The 17205-nt window shown below is 39.7% G+C and overlaps 1 protein-coding gene across 2 annotated transcripts in view; it reads right to left on the reverse strand.

Moving 5' to 3' along the window:
* The window catches only part of CDC73 (cell division cycle 73), a 97974-nt gene extending 83150 nt beyond the window's left edge, over positions 1–14824 (reverse strand). Inside the window, exons 1-5 of one of the 2 annotated variants that reach the window (XM_037497316.2) lie at positions 14541–14824; positions 11860–11965; positions 8668–8737; positions 3629–3691; positions 3497–3549 (exon numbers count right to left, since the gene is read on the reverse strand). In XM_037497316.2, coding sequence (XP_037353213.1) covers positions 3497–3549; positions 3629–3691; positions 8668–8737; positions 11860–11965; positions 14541–14671 — 423 coding nt within the window. In that variant the 5' untranslated portion in view covers positions 14672–14824. Of the gene's footprint in view, positions 1–3496; positions 3550–3628; positions 3692–8667; positions 8738–11859; positions 11966–13653; positions 13913–14540 lie in introns of those variants that run through there. The other variant, XM_037497317.2, reaches the window with a different exon arrangement.
* Positions 14825–17205: the final 2381 nt, after the last annotated feature.

Here is a 17205-nt window from a genome sequence, read left to right on the forward strand (position 1 = left end):
GGATCACATAAAATTAGAAGAAATGACTAAAAGCCTGTCAAAACCTTAGTAATATGTTTCTATGATTAATAGTTCTTACCATGGTTGATCACACCTTTTATTCAGAAAGATATCATGCAACTAATAAACTATTTCTCTTCAAGAAAGCATATATAGGGGCCTCCCTGGTAGCTCAAGGGGTTAAGCACTGTACTATGAAGCAATCCGCAGCAACTGCAGCACAAGTTCGATCCCCAGCAGGCCAGGGAGCAACCCACATGGCACAGCAGACCTCTCCTGTCTCGCCCGCTGCTACACTCAGCAGTGTATTTCAGTCAGTCTGCCTGTTCTGTTCCCCACTCTGGGTCTCTGGTAAATTCTCTACCCCCTGCATCTCTGGTCTGTACCCCAGCTCTTGTATGCATAAATAAATAAATCTCTTAAAAAAAAAAAAAAAAAAGAGGGGCCTCCCCGGTGGCGCAGCGGTTGAGCGCTGGGTTGCGAAGCTGCCTGCAGCCTCTGCAGCGCCGGTTCGATCCCCGGCTGCTCCCTGGCCACCGGAGGAGGGTCCCGCATGGCGCGCAGACCTCTCCCGCCGCCCGCTGCTCCCCTCAGCAGTGTACTTTGGTCCTTCTGCCTGCTCTGCTCCCTGCTCTGGCTCTGGTGAATTCTCTCGCCCTCCCGCGCTTCTGACTGTACCCAGTGCTTGTATAAATACATAAAATAAATAAATAAAGATAAAAAAAAAAAAAAAGCAAGCAAGCATATAACTAAATTGTACAACCAACCCTTATCACAGTAAAAATTTCATTTTGTATTTTAATTGTTTTTGTTACTCTCTTGTACCCATCACCATATAACAAAATACTAGAATATAAACCTTATTGGTTTTCAAAGTATGAGCCTCAAAATAAAAGGATTTTCTTACAAAGTAGCCCATGGGACACTTGTCTGAATTCAACCTTAATAGCTCAACTTTTGTCTAACTTAAACATTAGAATTTGTCTAATTTAAATATTAGAATTTCACGTAAAATTCAGTAACCAGATCTAGTTCAACAAATGAGAAAACAGGGGCCTCCCCCCGTGGTGCAGCAGTTGAGCGCTGGGCTGCAAGGCTGCCCGCGGCCTCTGCAGCACCGGTTGGATCCCCAGCCACCAGTGAGGGTCCCACATGGTGCCCAGACATCTCCTGCTGCCCCGCTGCTCCCCTCAGCAGTGTATTTCATCAGTCTGCCTGCTCTGTTCCCCTCTCTATCTCTGGTGAATTCTCTCACCCTCCCGCGCTTCTGACTGTACTCAGTGCTTGTATAAATAAATAAATTTTTTTAAAAAAATAAGAGAAAACAGAAGACCAAAGACAGTTTTTAGCTAATGGAATATGAAACTGTTTAAAAAATGTCAATAAGTTCAAGAGATCCAGGAAAATGTTGAGTTCCTATTAGTGTTCTAATATCCACACATCATTTAAAACATATCGTTCAGGTGAATGCAAGAAAATTTAACAAATGCATTAAATTGTGCCATCTATAATAAAGATGTAACACCTATCACTCAAGTTATTTACAGTCTGCTGATTTTAAAGGCAAATGCAGTCTAATTTTTTTTAAATATTTATTTATTTATGCATACAAGAACTGGGATGTAAGCCACAGGTGCGCAGGGTGAAAAGATACACCAGAGAGAGTGGGAGCAGAACAAAGAAATGTAATGAAATACACTGCTGAGGGGAGCAGTGGGTGAGACAAGAGAGGTCTGCTGCGCCATGTGGGTTGCTCCCTGGCCTGCCGGGGATCGAACTCGTGCTGCAGTGGATAGCAGTAGCTTGATAGCGCTGTCGTTTCTCCCACACCACCAGAGAGGCCCCAGCCCAAATTTTAATGGTATCAGAATCTCTGACCTCCAGGTTTCTCTCTTCTAGCATAATGCCTTGCAGGCACTTAATATACACTTGCCAACTAAAAACCTATATAAAATACAGTCTTCTATGTAACTCATTTTATGTCTACAAAGGCTCCATAAAGCTTTTTATCATGCTATTTCTTATTTTCCAATTTTCTACCTAGAAAATTATTATTTCTGACATCGTCAGTTTTTTGAAATAAACTGTGAATTTTACTTTTTCAACTAAATGGTATCCCTAAATTCACTAATTTTATACAAAATGAGCCAAACTCTCCTTTCATGCAAAAAGTATTGGGGAAATTTCAATTAGACTGCCACAAAGTTTGCTTCCAGTGTAATGGAGAGGATAGGAGCCAGGACGCCTGGGTTCTAATCCTGATCTGTCCACTTCAGCATGTCACCTGTTCTCTCTGAAACTGCTTATTGATAATATGTGTGGCACTGCCATTCAGGAGGTTATGTTGAGGATTTAAGTTGATATACATTAAGTATATAGAATATTACCTAGCACAAGAGTAATTGCAATGAGTTAACAATCACTAGTATCATTACCTTAAAAACATCAGGCCCATTGTCTCAGCATGCTTAATTAAAAATATATTATCAAATTTTATCAATTCTATTGCTTGTATTTAACGAGCCATTTCCCTTTAACAGCTACCTTTCTTATCAAATTGTGGGTGCTTAACAATATAGTAGGCAAAACTACCACTTGTGATGTAAATGTGAAAATACTTGTAGTTTCTACTGATATTAATTACAGCATACTAAAAGCCCTGTTTGGAACCTTGCTTTCTTTTTTAACCTCTTTTATTTCAATCTTATTTACCAATATTATTATTCTAGTTGCTAGCAAGAGAATTCTGTAAATAGCTGATATGTCATAATTTTAAGAAGTAACTGTAATATGGACTTCATGTTCAAGCTCCTACAAGTGGAAAAATTCCCACAGCATCTTATTAGAGGGACAGGCAAACTACAACCTAAAGGTCAAGTCTGAACAATCATAAGTTTGTAAAATTTTATTGGAACACAGCTCACCTGTTCATTTATGTACAGTCTATGCTTACTTTCATACTATGATAGCTCAGTGGAGTAATTAAGCAGAGACCAAATACCTTAAAGCCTAAAATATTTATTACCTGGTACTTTATAGAAAAACCTTTCTGACCCCTAAATTAATCCAATACTGTCTTCACACTGGTGGTGCAGGGATTAAAGTCTCAGCACTATCAAGCTATTGCAGCCACTGCAGCATGAATTTGATCCCCAGCCAGGGAGCAAACCTAAATGGTGCAGCAGAACGCTCCTGTCTCCCCCACTGCTCCCCTCAGCAGTGTATTTCAGTGTATCCACTTATTCTACTCCCCACTCTGCCTCTGATTGAGTCCTCTCACAATCCCCCCCCCCACCTCTGGCCTGCACCCCAACTCTCCTACGCAAAACAAATAAATCTTGAAAAAGGTAAAATAAAACAAAGTGCTACATCCATCACATTAACCTGCACATGAGAAATCTTAAACTAGTCCCTGGACTACTATGAGCAAGGGATTCTTTTTTGCTACACAAATTCAGCAACAATATGAATGATCTTTAAAGTAAAGTTCCATTACCTCAATTCGTGGTTTCTTTGCTTCTGCTAAAACTTCATCTGCAGCTCGTTTGACTATAAGAAAGAAACAAGTAAACAGTTTAGTTTTGGGATAGGTTTTTAAAGTTCAATATAAACATGTGACAAAACATACCTTGAGTGGATCGCTGAAGACCTATTTCAAGAGGGGCACTTCTGTCTATACTTGCTGACGTTGCTGAAGATTTAAAAAGATTTATGTGAGAAAAATAAGTATTTGAACACGAACAGTGAATACTAACACAAAAATAAGTTTAAGACTTGTTAAATTTCTTTTTTTTAAACTAAGTTTTTTGTTTTTTGGGTTTTTTTAAGATTGATTTATTTATGCAAGAACCAGGGTACAGGCAAGATTCGCAGGAGGGTGAGAGGATTCACCAGAGACAGAGTGGAGAACAGAACAGGCAGACTGACGAAATACACTGCTGAGGGGAACAGCAGGCGCGACAGGAGAGGTTTGCCACCCCATGTGGGACCCTTGCTGGCCAGCCGGGATCAAACTGGCATTGCAGAGGCTGCAAACAGCTTCAGCTTCACAGCACGGCGCTCAACCGCCTGTGCCACCAGGGCAGGCCCAAATTTCTTACTTTCTATACAGTGATTTTCCTAGGAAAAAAGATTCAATGCAGCTTTGAAGGTTTTATTATGAAAGATTTATCTGTATTACAAGCTCTGTAAGAGGACAAACTTTAACAATTTAATTACAAATTATTGTGATGTGACTGGAATCAACTGGCCATTTCAAAAAAGATATTCTAATCTCATAACATATGTACATAAACGAGTAACTAACCAAAAATACGCATACATGTTTGTGTGTGTGTATGTGTATGTACATATGAGGGGGAAGTTTTTAAGTTAGCGTTCACTTTAAAAGTGTAATTATAATAGGTTAAAATAAGTTTTAAATTAATTTAACGTTTTAGTGCTTCAAAAATAAAGGAACAATTAACAAAATGGTATACCTGAACCTATCACTTGCATATATTTTTAAAATTTTAGTAGATAGGAATAGATGCAAAATATGTCTTTTATTTTCCCTCTTCTATAACACAAAAGATAGCATACTTAACCTTGCCCTTTCTTCTTTTTAAACCCTAACAATGTATCTCCAACATGCCTCCATATCAATATGTGGGGCATTTCTTTAGCTCTGTGTTTACAGCTTCTTTTTTTAAAGAAGGACGAACTCTTTTCTTAAGTCCATTTTTATTTTTATTTTTTAAAGATTTATTTATTTTTATACAAGAGCTGGGGTACAGGCCAGAGGCGCGGGAGGGTGAGAGGATTCACCAGAGACAGAGAGGGTAGCAGAACAGGCAGACGGACCAAAATACACTGCTGAGGGGAGCAGCAGGCATGACAGGAGAGTTTGCCACGCTATGTGAGAATCTGGTTGGCCGGCAGGGAATCGAACCTGCGCTGCAGAGGCTGCAGACAGCTCCAAAGTGCTGCGCTCAACCCGCTGAAACACCAGGGAGGCTCTATATCGACTTTAGATACATATATATTACTTCAAACATTTCCAAATATACCTTGAGAATATGGTCCCAGATGTAGGATTTTTTAAGAAGGTAATGTTGGTTTACAAAACTCTATGTATGTATGACAGAAGTTCAGGTTCACACCTCTTCAAATGTATGTTACCACACAATTCCCACCACCAAAGCAAATGAAGGGCAAATGAAGAATTTCTATGTCAAATATGTAATGACAGATTACTGCCAAATGTCTTCAAAGAAGCTATATCAACTGATACTAAAATCAACAGTATTAAGAGTACTTGTTTCCTTCTACCCTCGCCTGAGTTCATTATCAAACGTCTAGATTTTCCTCTATCAGTTAAAAAAAGTTATCTCCGTAGTTTAAATTTACAATTCTATTATGAGAACAATTTTCATATGATTTTATCATTTTTTCTGTGAACTAACTGCATAAGGTTGTTGGTCTTCTATGTGTTTATTTGCAGGACCACTTGATATTACTAACAAGATTGGTCCACTTAGTGCAACTAGTCTTTTCTCAATTGTCAAGGCTTTTGTTTATTGTAATGCAGATTTTTTATTTTTAGTATCCTACTAATTGAATAGTCATTATCTTTCCCCCCACCAATTTTATGTGTCTCTAATCATGCTAAATTCACATAATTTAACACCTAACAGATAATGAACTTTGTTTGCTATCGGTTTATCTACTCATTCACACTTTTTAAATTAGGGCTTTAGTTCATTATAAGTTCTAAACTCTATACTGCATCATATTTTCTTGTTGTTGTTCTCCAAATTTTATGTTTACCTAATGAAGACCGATTCCATGTTTTCATTAAACCACTAAATTAACAATTTTTTAAAAATTAACAAAGCAAAAAAAAAATTAACAAAACAATATGCTTGGTGACTAAACTATAGGAAATTATGTGGATGGATAAGGGTAACATTTTTCTAGATTCTGAAAGAAAACCCACTTGCTATCAAGTACTCCTCCCAGGACCTCCCGAGTGGTGCAAGGGATGAAGAAACAACCTATGAAGCTATCCGCAGCCATTGCAGCACAAGTTTGATCCCCGGCCAGGGAGCTACCCACATGGCAGAGCAGACCTCTCCTGACTCGCCCGCTGCTCCCCTCAGCAGTGTATTTTAGTCAATCCGCCTGTTCTGTTCCCCACTTTGTCTCTGGTGAATCCTCTCACTCCCCCACACACACCTCTGGCCAGTACCCCAGTTCTTATATGCATAAATCTTTAAAAAAAAAAAAAAGTACTCCCAAATCAGCCTATTTATCAGATTCACTTGATACCAAAAATAGAGACTCCTAGACTCTGTAAGATTACTAGATCTTCTAAAGTTAATATATACATATATATATATATATATACATACACACTTTTTTTAACAAGTGGACCTCATAATTAATAAAAAATTCCTTTTCCTATTCAACTCCATCCTCTCCAGAATTAGGATGCGTCCTCAACCCTCCCCTAGGATCCTACCCCTTTTGTTTAGCACCCAGATTAAGCTACCGCTAAGTGCCTGCTGAATGCTCAATGAGGATAGTATAGGAAGACAGACAGCTTACTGTATTGATAATGGTCTTTCCATTACACACAGTCTGAAAATCAATTTTACTGTTAAAACCATGCGGCAAAATACGAGCAAAACAGCTGTTAATGACTTAAAGTTAGCAAATACCATCCCAGGGAAAGTGAAACCAAAGAGTTCTATCATATCAACTTATTTGTGCTCTGAAAGGTAACAAATAATAACTCGTTTATTAAGGTAAGTACCAACCATTAACCACTACTCTTTTTTTGTAACTAGGTAGTATTTTTTTTTAAAATGTTAACATCACTTACTTTTTTTTTTTTTAAGATTTTATTTATTTCTATAAGCACTGGGTACAGCCAGAAGTGCGGGAGGGTGAGAGAATTCACCAGAGCCAGAGCGGAGAACAGAACAGGCAGATTGACAAAGTACACTGCTGAGGGGAGGAGTGGGCAGCAGGAGAGGTCTGCGCCATGTGGGACCCTCGCCCGGCAGCCAGGAATCGAACCGGCGCTGCAGAGGCTGCAGGCAGCTTCGCAACCCAGCGCTCAACCGCTGCGCCACTGGGGAGGCCCTAGGTAGTATTAATAACTACTTATTTAATAACTTCTGCCTCATTAGTGTGCACTCCCTAGTGGAGGAAACAGAAAATACATAAACAAATGAATACATAATCTCAGCTCAATATAAGGCATTTGATGAGCAATTAGTCAAGATGGTACTATACATCCTCTACAGGGAAAAGTAATGTTATTCTGTACTACAGATAAAGTAGTCATATAAGTTCTCTCTGACAAAGTACAGATATGAATGAGATGCTAGACTTAAGAGATAGGACAATGTAGAGAACTCAAAACAGACCAGCAAGTGCAAAGGCTCAACGAGTAGAATAACTAGAGAAACAAAACTGGACTGCTGTAAGTAAAGGAGCACTGGTAGAAGATGATGCTATAAAGATTTATGCAAAAGACTGTGTAAGCCAAGAGAGAGTTTGAGCTTTATTCTAAGTATGATGGGAAGTCACAGAATGGTTTTAGTAGGCCAATGACACAATGAACTTTGTTTTTTTTTTTTTTCAAAAACAGGTCACTCTAACTTGTCTACAGAGACTAAGCTGTAGAAAATAAAATGAATGAGGACCTGTGAAAGGGCTTTGCAATAGTCTAGAAGGAAGGATGGAACGGGATGGGAACAGAATGGTTAAAATGTTGTCATACTTTACAGGTAAAGGAAACCACTTGCTGATAGACTGGATGTGAAATATGAGAAGAAAAATCATGTATTTCTCCAAGGTTTTTAACAAAGCAACTACATGTACATGTATGGGACACCATTTACTAAAATAAGAACACTGAAACAAAAGATACGCTGTTTTGTTTTTGGCTAACGGGTGAAAACAAAGAAGGAATCATCATTCTATTCTGGATCTGTTACATTTAAAATGCCTATTAAATATCTAAGGGAAGAGAGTGACAGTGAATTTATAATCTGGATCTCAGAAAGACGTATTAGAGACAAGAAAGCAAAATAAAAGGAGGGGAGAATAATGAGCACAGGAGAACCAAAAGTCCAGTGCCCGAATGCCATGTGAAGAAAAACTCTCCAAAAGGGAGAAACCAATAGTATTAAATGCTGTTGAGCGGTCAAGTAGACTGTGAATAAGAGATACCAATGGAGGTGGCAATCCTTAAGTCAGTGATTTTAGTGAGATGGTAAGACAAAAGCTAAGCTAGAATGGGTCAGAAGAGAACCAGAGACAAAGAAGAGTGGAAAAGTAGATTACAGAAATGTTTAATTGAAAAAACTTTCATGGGAGATCTTACTATATGTATTTGAAAGGGAATGATGCAGAACAAAAAGAAATCTAGTGATACAAGAGAAACAATTCACAAAACAAGGTTTTGAGAATGTAAAAGAAGATGGAATCCATATACAACGAGTGACTGGTTTCAGAAGCAAAAACAGAACATTCATATAACAGGCAAGAAAAGAGAGCATATGGTCACAATTACAGGTAGATTAATTTAGTGCAAATACAAATTCTCTTCCCACTGCTTCTTATGTAAGAAAAAAATACCTATTTAAGAGTGAATGCAATTTAAAATTTACTCACATGCTTCTCCATTAAGATATCCAAGGAGATCTTTTCTGTCAGGTCTTCTAACCACAGGAATATTTTCAGTCTGAAATCAAAATTAGATATCAAATCAATAAGTGTAATAAACCTGATAAACATCATGTAATATCTGAATTGTATTATAATACATCTTGATAATGCAACTTTAGAATCATATTTTTATAAAATAATTAGGCTATGGGCCTCCCCGGTGGCACAGCGATTGAGCGCTGGGTTGCAAGGCTGCCCGCAGCCTCTGCAGCGCCGGTTCAATCCCCAGCCACCGGGCGAGGGTCCCATGTGGCTCGCAGACCTCTCCTGCCGCCGGCTGTTCCCCTCAGCAGTGTATTTCATAGGTCTGCCTGTTCTGCTCTCTGCTCTGTCTCTGGTGGGTTCTCTCGCCCTCCCGTGCTTCTGACTGTGCACAGTGCTTGTATGTATAGATAAATAAATAAATAAAAATACTTTAGAAAATAATAATAATAATTAGGCTAAAAGAAAGTCCTGAAAATTTTTAAGCATAGTAACTTTTGGTAAAAAAAATTTTTGTTAACTTTCATTCTTGAAATTCCAGCAATATATACAGAAGACAATCATTAGAAATTAAAACAGTAACCCTATCCTCTTCAAATATCTCAATTTAAGTCTCTTTTTCCCCATGTAGAATTACTCTAAGTATTTTTTAATATTACTCTTCATCATGATTTCATATTTGGAGCAAGCATCTTTTTTATTTTTAGTCCAATTACTTGCTCATTTTTTGGTAATGTTTCCAGAGTGCTTTCTTTTCTCACACACAAACCAGTCATTCTCCAAATATTCTACTTAAACTCTTTCAAATAAACCAGTCACCAAAACTAAATATTGATAATTAACAGTTAGACACCTAAATTATACAAAAATATGTTAATGGTAGTTGATTAACTTCTACATCACATATTTCTTTTTTATAATGATTATGTAGAAATACTGTATGTGGGGGGGAGATCTAAAAAATTAAATCTGGTAAATATATCTATTTTGCTAAAATCTCCTACATTAGTAATTTGCAAACATGTAGTTAAGTGAAACAAAAAAAGGTTGTCCTTGAGGCACCAAATCTCTTTGGGGAAATGAATTCAATCAATCATGTAGTTATAATTTTCCATATCATTTTTATAATGTAAACAAACAATGGAACACAGGGAAGACTGGTGGTTGTAGAATTATATAGTTAAAACCTCTTTGTTACTTTATGGAAGTTATAGTAAAATAACAAGAACCCTTTATATCTTTGGCTAATTATTTTATATTGAACAGCTATATTTCACTGTACCAAACATTCTGCACATACTCCTGAATGATAAAGATGAACTACATTTAATCACTTAGAAGCTTTATTATTAATCTTTTTTTTTTTAATAAAGTTTAGGCTAACTTTTAGTTTCTGCATGTGAGTATGAATATTTAGGAGCCTACCGGATTTTCTGTGTTTCTTTTTATAAGCTTGTCCAATGGAATATCATAAAGGATTTGCATTAATTTCCTTTCATTGTTTGTAAAGTTTTGCGGTGATAAATGTTTACGGTATAGACCGTGGTGAATGGCTTCATACATGTGTCTCCTAACTCATCAAGCTGATACATCAAATATGTACAGATTTTGTGTGTGAATCATATTTCAATGATTTCATTGGTTTTAAAATAAATATTTGTAAGTCTGAAAACATCATTTGGTCACTAATGAATTAAATATACACTATAGTCAAGAGGAAAAAAAAAATCACAATAAAGTAGGAGTGACAGATTAGGAACTTATTTGAGAAAGGTTCTGCTTGTAAGAGGAAAAAACACAAAGTTGTTAGGAGGGAAAAAATTAGATCTCTACAATATTAGAATTCTTCCCCTTTAATCTGTCAAATATTTTTTAAAAAATAGAAGCATTAAGGGGCTTCCCTGGTGGCGCAGAGGTTAAGTCTCAGCACTATAAAGCTATCGCCAACCACTGTGGCTTCCCTGGCCAAGGATCTAACCCACATGGCACAGCAGACCTCTCCTATCTCACCCACTGCTCCCTCCTCAGCGTATTTCAGCAGATCCACCTGTTCTGCTCCCCACTCTGTCTCTGGTGAATCCATTCACCCCCTGCACCTCTGGCCTACACCCCAGTTCTTGTATGCATAAATAAAGAAAAATAAATCTTTAAAGAAAAATAGAAGTATTAAATCTTGTATGACTAAGGTCCCTAAGGTACACAATAACAGTTACCAGTAATGTAGTACACCATTCCCCAAGAACATAACCTCTAAACCCAAATCAAGTATCTGAATTATCTTTATTACCCCCAAATGAATGGATATAGCCAACAAAAAATTCTAAACACTGCTGGCCAGTGCAGTCAGTTGAGAACCTGTCCACAGGAGAGAACTGCTGATTAGCATCAGCATCACAGAGCGTTTTAAGCAGATACTTGCAACACTGAGTACTCCAATAGCAACAGGAGGTAGCTTCAAAATTTTAACAGTAGTGAACTATACTCTACAGTTAATTTTATGTGATTGTGAAACTGCATATGGCATCTTTATATTTGCTTTTATTTCTCTCAACTGCATCTCTTAATGTGCATGTGATAAATTTTACCTTTTATAATAAGTTTGTATATATTTTATGTATATAAACTTTATATACATAAATATTTCTAAGCTACGGGGCTCCATTTATTCTTTCAAACTGCCACAAAGCTCAAAACCATTTCCAAAGTACTTACTGAAAAATAATCCACATCAGTGAACCCACATAATTCAAACCCATGTTGTTCAAGGGCCAAATGCACAAACTCAATTCAGTTTTTAAAGTTGTAATATGTGTTCACATAGCTTTATGAAGAGAGATTCTGTCATTTTCCCCATTATCTCCTCTCTGATAGCAAATAAGTTTCCTCAAGATTAGAGTTGTAAATATCATAATCCTTCCCCTGACTCATTATTTATTTTTTTAATATCCTATAAATGGTTTTAAAACTTCTGCTATTGTAGACATTGCCCACATTTCACATGAAAAAAAAAAAATTACACGTTAAAAATCTGTCTACGTCCAAGAGACTTTCATACAAAGCTTTCATTATTTTGATTTCAAACCCATAAGAAGTTATCCATGCAAAATTACACACCTCACCAACTAAATTTTAAGTCAGGAAATAAGCTCTACTTACAGCTGCACGTCGAACATAAACAGGATGAGAAAGATGCACATTGTTAAGCAGAAATAAGATAGAATCCAATGTGTAGTACTCTCTGGGTTGGCCTTCCTTTCCAGTTCTGAAATAAATAAGGCAAGATTTTTAGTCATAATTCATATTTCTTGGAAATAATTATATATATTATCTACAAAAAATTCATCTACAGTCACTTTGCCATCCAGCCATGGTATTTAATAAAGTCTAACAAAAACCCAGTAAGTATATATACAACCTATTAAGTGAAACTATGAATAGGGTGCAAGGCAAAAGAACACAAAGACAATGACGATAATCAAGAAGTAAAGTAAGCACTACAGTACTATATGTATTTCGGAATTTGGACAAAATTAGGCTCCGGGTTTTTGTCAATACATTTACAGACTGGAAAGATCCAAAAGAGAAAACTAATTAGAAGATACACAACTATCACGGGGGTTAAACGACAAGTAATTTACCCTACATCTCCTAAGACAGACACTGCTGAACATAATCCTTCTGACATTTTTATAGTAAATATAACAATAAATTTCAGAGGTATAGTTCTTATGACACCCCTCAAATTAGATCGAAGATGTAAAGTCAAAGCAAATTCTGCCTGTAACTTAAAACAATGTAGTCAAGGGGTGGAAGCTCAAAACACAAAAACATACATTACTTGCTCACATGTGAGTGTTTAATCCGCCCCATCTACATATATTCTCCTCACCAGAAATGTCAGTATTATTTGAATTCATCTGAATATGATCCAATATAATAAAACCCAAAACTACTTTTCTAGGCTCTATTTCCATTTTTCCTCAAAACTGATGTATTATGTGAAACCACACATAACTATAAGCATTATACTATGGACTAATGCATGGCCAACAGCTTTTTAATGACATGAAAAAGAAAAATAACAGAATGATCGACAAGCAGTAAGGGTACGTACTGTTTAATGCTATGTACACGTACATATTTACACATGCAAACATAGATTAACAGCAAATGAAAATTATCTCTTGATGTGATTCACTGTTATGAAATTCTGAACCTTACCATTCTAAACACTTTTTCACTACTGGCTTCACTAAATTGCTATCAAAACATTTCCTTTTCAACTCTCATGCCTGAGGATCTAATCCACCATTTCACCCACATAATTCCCAGTCACCACTCTTTAAAGCATATCCAATTGTTCATTTGTTTATTCAAAAACTGTTGCATTCACTACAGGCCAAATACACTTTTATGAAACCACTCCGTAGTCCCAAGTGGTTGCTCTCATCTTAGAGCTAAATACAATTCTTTAAAAGTCTTGTTTTATCTTCTCTATTCTAAATTAATCCCTCCTTTAAGGTAGGGTTCAGGGCCCTAGCATTTTTTTTCTATTTTTCAGAATGAATTATCTTTTGCCCCGAGTATGCCACTTCATAAGGGGAAAAAATTCTTTAAATCAAATCAATTGTAGTTCTGTCTGTGCAAACTCTTATGAAAGGACAAAACAGAGGAAACTCAAAGCATCATTTCATCATTTCATTAAACCATACGTTCCTCAGCTGCTCTCCTGTCCACCTGTCACTATGCAGGTGGTGCAAAACAGAAGCAGCAACTTATTCCTTTGCAAAACAGAAGCAGCAACTCTCCCACCCACCTGTGACAATTCAGGTGCCTCTCTCTCCTTTTCCTAAAAAACTAATCCCTTTAAAACAAAACAAACAAACAAAAAAAAGTTCTCAAGGCCAAAAGCAAATTAAAAAACTAATCAACTAACAAAATTTCCCCGACCTTTTCATCAATTCTTCATAAAGACCACCAGTCCCATTCATTCATACCAAGTGAGGATGGAAGTTCTGCCTCCAGGTTCTAATTACACTAATGAAGCTCCAATGAAAAGAAGCATACCTAGGTAAGACTCCAAACGATTATCCGCCCTCCCTCGAGACGGTCAACGTTCCAAACCTTTCCCTTTAAAACGCATTTCCCAAAGTGACACACGGCACCAATTTCTCCTTTAAATCTGTAAAAACTCATTCCATTCCACCAGCAACTTTCGCCCTGATGAAACGCTCCCCTTCTTCGCCTGCAACAGATTTGGGTTGGCTCTTCCCAAGTGACCCAATCTCTTTCCCGTTCTAACTTCCCATTATTTAGTTCACGCGTCTCTTCTCGAGGGAATCACGAAAGGAGACGAACAAGGAGGAGCTGCAAAGGCCGGCACAGATAGTCCCAACATATGGCAGCCTCGGAGAGAGTAACAAAATTAAAGAGAAAAAAAAAATTGAAAGAGAGAGAGAGAGACCTCTCCGGGACCGAACGCTGCGCTCCTTTATGCACCTACACACATGGGTGCCACTCGACCCATAGTGCTAAAAAAAAACAAAAACGACCTGGAAAGAGCCAGAAACTCCCACGGTACCTTCCTTTCGGCTTCCCAAGGATGGAAAGGGATAGACCACTCCAGACTCAGATCCTCCCTTTCCCTCTTCCCCGAAAAGTGTAACTTCTGCTGAGGAGGAAAACTTTTACCCAGCGCACCCGTTCGAGCCCGCCCCCCGGACCCCCCATCCCCAAGGGAAACTGGGGGGAGGGGACAGAGTCGCCTGGGGGCGCCCAACTCAGCCCGGCCGACCCCCCGCCCCCCCAAACCCCCGTCACAGCCGGGCCGGACTTACCCCCAAACTACATAGTTGGTCTTCACATTCTTGGGCCAGGAGAACTCGCCGAAGATCACTTCGTCTCCCTTTACCACAATCTCCTTCTTCTGGATGTTGTACTGTCGCAGGACGCTGAGCACGTCCGCCATCTTCCCCCCCCTCGCTGCCTCCGGGCCCGGGCGCCGCCGCAGCCGCGCCGGGCGCCTTCTCCCCTGTCGCCTCGCCCTCTTCCTCCGCCGCCGCCTTCGCGAACCAACAGCAGCGGCACTCGCAGCCGCCTTCGCCTACGACAGCAGCAGGGGCACTAGCCACCCAGGCCGCCGAGGACCCCACGCTGGAAGGAAGGCCCCGTCGCCGGCTGCCCGCGGAGAACGCCTGACGGAGCGCCGCCGGCGCTGGACGGCCGCCGCCAGGGGGAGCCGCGACCGCCCCGGAAAACGCCCCTCCCAGACTCCCCCTCGGCAAGGGGCCGACTCCCGGCCCGAAACTCGCGGCGCGGCGACCCCGCGTCCCCGGACGGCGCACGTACGGGAACTAGGCCGGGCGCGCGCGCGGAGCACGCACCGCCTTTGCCCCGCCCCCTACCCGCAGCGCCGGCGGCCGGCGACAGGTGCGCGCGCACCTGCAGGGAGGGCGGGCGCTCGTGTTCCTAGAATGCGCGCCGGCTGCTGTGAGATTCGCGGCCGCTGAGGGGAGGGCGTTGGCGGGGGCCCCTCCTCTGGTGAGGATGAAGCTTGCGACAAGGTGTGCGGAAGTCTAGGGTTATTTTCCCATCTAGAGCGGACCCAGGCCTAGCCAATCACCTCTAGGTTTTAGTGATTCTGTTAAACCCCTTTAGATTTGGGGGCGGGGATGTTGGGGGGTGCGGCGCAGGGTGATTGTTTTTGGGATTTGATGAGTGGGAGACAATGACTTCCGTGATCCAGCCGAGCCCCTGCTCTGTGGACCTCCGTCACATTCTGTATCTTTTCACAGCACCAATTGCTTAATGGAGTTAGTGTGAAAATAAGGTGAAAGCGTCTAGCAAATCATCAAAATGTAAATGTTCAATTTCCCCCTCCAATTCCTTAGGTAATGACTTTTTCCACCTAGCTCCTCCCACCGAAGAGTAAGGACTACAAATGGCTCTGTACCGAGATGCCAGTGAGAAAGAGAATGCAATTCCAAGCCACACAAATTAAAACACGTATGGATTACTAGGCGGGGAGGGGGGTAGGGGGAAGCAGGGTTTGCTTTCTGATTTGTCTGTTTTTAGCATTCAGAAGAATCAAGGGTATCCTTGCTGTACTGGAACTAATGAAATTAAGTCCTGATACTGTATACTTAATAAGTTTTAAGTTTTCAAACCTGTATGCCTTCAGTCAAACATATATAACGCTTAGGGATGATAACTATTATTTCCTTTACTATAGTAGCAAGAAAAAAGGGCAACTTTGTGATTGACATAACCAAATTCTATCGGAGAATCCAGTATTACCTGCTCTTGTTAATTTACTTGCCTGCCTCCCCCTACAAAAATGAAGAACAGTAAGTCTGCATGATCATATCCTGTGTCTATCACTGCATTTGGTATATTGTTAGCTCCTAGAAAATGTTTAATTCGTAAGTGGAAACGAGTTATCTAACTGAAAGGGTTTTTTTTTTTAAGATTTATTTATGCATACAAGAACTGGGGTGTAAGCCAGAGGTGTGGGGGTGAGGTCTGGGGGTTCACCAGAGACAGAATGGGGAGCAGAAGAGGCAGATCTACTGAAATACACTGCTGAGGGGAGCAGTAGGCAAGACAGGAGAGGTCTGCTACGCTATGTGGGTTACCTTCCTGGCCGGGAATGGAAATGGGGCTGCAGTGGCTATGGATAGATTCACAGTGCTGCGTCTTAACCCCTTGCACCACCAGAGAGGCCCCGAGGTTAGCATTTCAACACCTGAATTTAGGGGAGAGGCAGTGACACAAAAATTCAGTATACAACAATGGTCAAACAGTCTGTCCTTTGGGATAAATTGTGCTTTTTGAGGTTAATGTTTCTTAAATGCATTGTGGTGAGATAAGTCATTAGTAATTTGTTGCTTATACCAGGTAAAAGGTGAATTTGTATATCATTTTATTTTTATTTAAATCTCTCACAATTACCTATTAATATTGGTTTAGTAAAGTTGGTGTCAAAATATATGAGGCATGATTAATTGTAGAGCTAAAAACTGGAAATCAAATTAGAAAAGATTTCAAAAACTCTGTCTTGGATTAAAAACTGCCCATTTCTACAGTTATGAACTTCTGGAGAGTTCCTAAAAATCCTCAGTTTGGAGTCTCCTGATATAAAGAATGTCCAGCAACCAGAGAAATTGGTATATCTTCTTAGTTGGAAACCATATGTCCATGATCTTTACCTTAAGAGTTTTACTACTGGCCCTCCCCGCTGGCACAGCAGTTGAGTGCTGGGTTGCGAAGCTGGCTGCAGTGTCTGCAGTGCCGGTTCAATCCCGGGCCACCAGGCGAGGGTCCCACATGGGGCGCAGACCTCTCCTGCCGACCGCTGCTCCCCTCAGCAGTGTATTTCTTCAGTCTGGCTGTTCTGCTCCCCGGCCTGGCTCTGGTGAATTCTCTCACCCTCCCGCGCTTCTGACTGTACCCAGTGCTTGTATAAATAAATAAATAAATCTTAAAAAAATAATAATTAAAAAA

This window comes from Talpa occidentalis, unplaced genomic scaffold (assembly GCF_014898055.3).
Source record: "Talpa occidentalis isolate TD23 unplaced genomic scaffold, MPIMG_talOcc4v2.1 talOcc4.8, whole genome shotgun sequence".
NCBI lineage: Eukaryota > Metazoa > Chordata > Mammalia > Eulipotyphla > Talpidae > Talpa > Talpa occidentalis.